This window comes from Sinocyclocheilus grahami, unplaced genomic scaffold (genome assembly GCF_001515645.1).
Source record: "Sinocyclocheilus grahami isolate Dianchi unplaced genomic scaffold, SAMN03320097.WGS_v1.1 scaffold7391.1, whole genome shotgun sequence".
Taxonomy (NCBI): Eukaryota; Metazoa; Chordata; class Actinopteri; order Cypriniformes; family Cyprinidae; genus Sinocyclocheilus; species Sinocyclocheilus grahami.
This window is the reverse complement of record NW_015511447.1, coordinates 1,914-2,642: the sequence shown is the minus strand read 5'-3', so window position 1 is coordinate 2,642 and position 729 is coordinate 1,914. Positions and strand designations below refer to the sequence as shown.

The 729-nt window shown below is 50.2% G+C and overlaps 1 protein-coding gene across 1 annotated transcript in view; it reads left to right on the top strand.

Moving 5' to 3' along the window:
- Nucleotides 1–505, top strand: part of snrnp27 (small nuclear ribonucleoprotein 27 (U4/U6.U5)) — a gene marked incomplete at its 3' end in the record, with an annotated part of 2,001 nt that extends 1,496 nt beyond the window's left edge. Inside the window, exons 2-3 of the mRNA XM_016263859.1 lie at nt 102–228; nt 384–505. Of these exons, the coding sequence (XP_016119345.1) occupies nt 102–228; nt 384–505 (249 nt within the window). The remainder of the gene's footprint in view (nt 1–101; nt 229–383) is intronic.
- Nucleotides 506–729: the final 224 nt, after the last annotated feature.

Here is a 729-nt window from a genome sequence, read left to right as displayed (position 1 = left end):
CAAGGGACTTTTCGGGCAGCTGGCAAATTCAAATATTCAAACATAATATTTATTTTGTCCCAGACTTATGTTTGTAATGACTTTATGATTTGTCATTCCAGAGAGACGGCGCTCACGCTCATCCTCGCGAGATCGTGAGAGGAGGCGCAGGGAGCGCGAGAGGTCCCGGTCCCGAGACAGAGACAGACGAAGGTCACGCTCACGTTCCCCCCACAGACGCAGATCCAGGTGAGCTTGTGGCATCAGACACTCGCTGTTCACTATATGTACACACAGCGGATAAGTGAAGAACATAACAAGCCTGTGAATCTGGTTCGATAAAACACAGTTGTTTAGTTTTTGAAAACCCTCCCTCCAGCTGTGTGCCTGTCTTGTTTATGCAGGTCTCCACGGCGACACCGCTCCTCCTCCCTATCTCCATTGCGGCAGAAGGACAGACGGGACGATGACAGGAAGGAAGTTAAGGACAAACCAGCAAAGGTCCATCAGATATCAGGTGGAGATTGTCACTCTGTTAACCCTTTTTTTTTTTTTAAAGTGATGTGGCCAAGTATGGTGACCCATACTCGGAATTAGTGCTCTGAATTTATCCCATTCAAAGTGCACACACACAGCAGTGAACACACACACGCCGTGAACACACACCCGGAGCAGTGGGCAGCCATTTTTTGTTGCGGCGCCCGGGGAGCAGTTGGGGGTTCGGTGCCTTGCTCAAGGGCACCTCAGTCG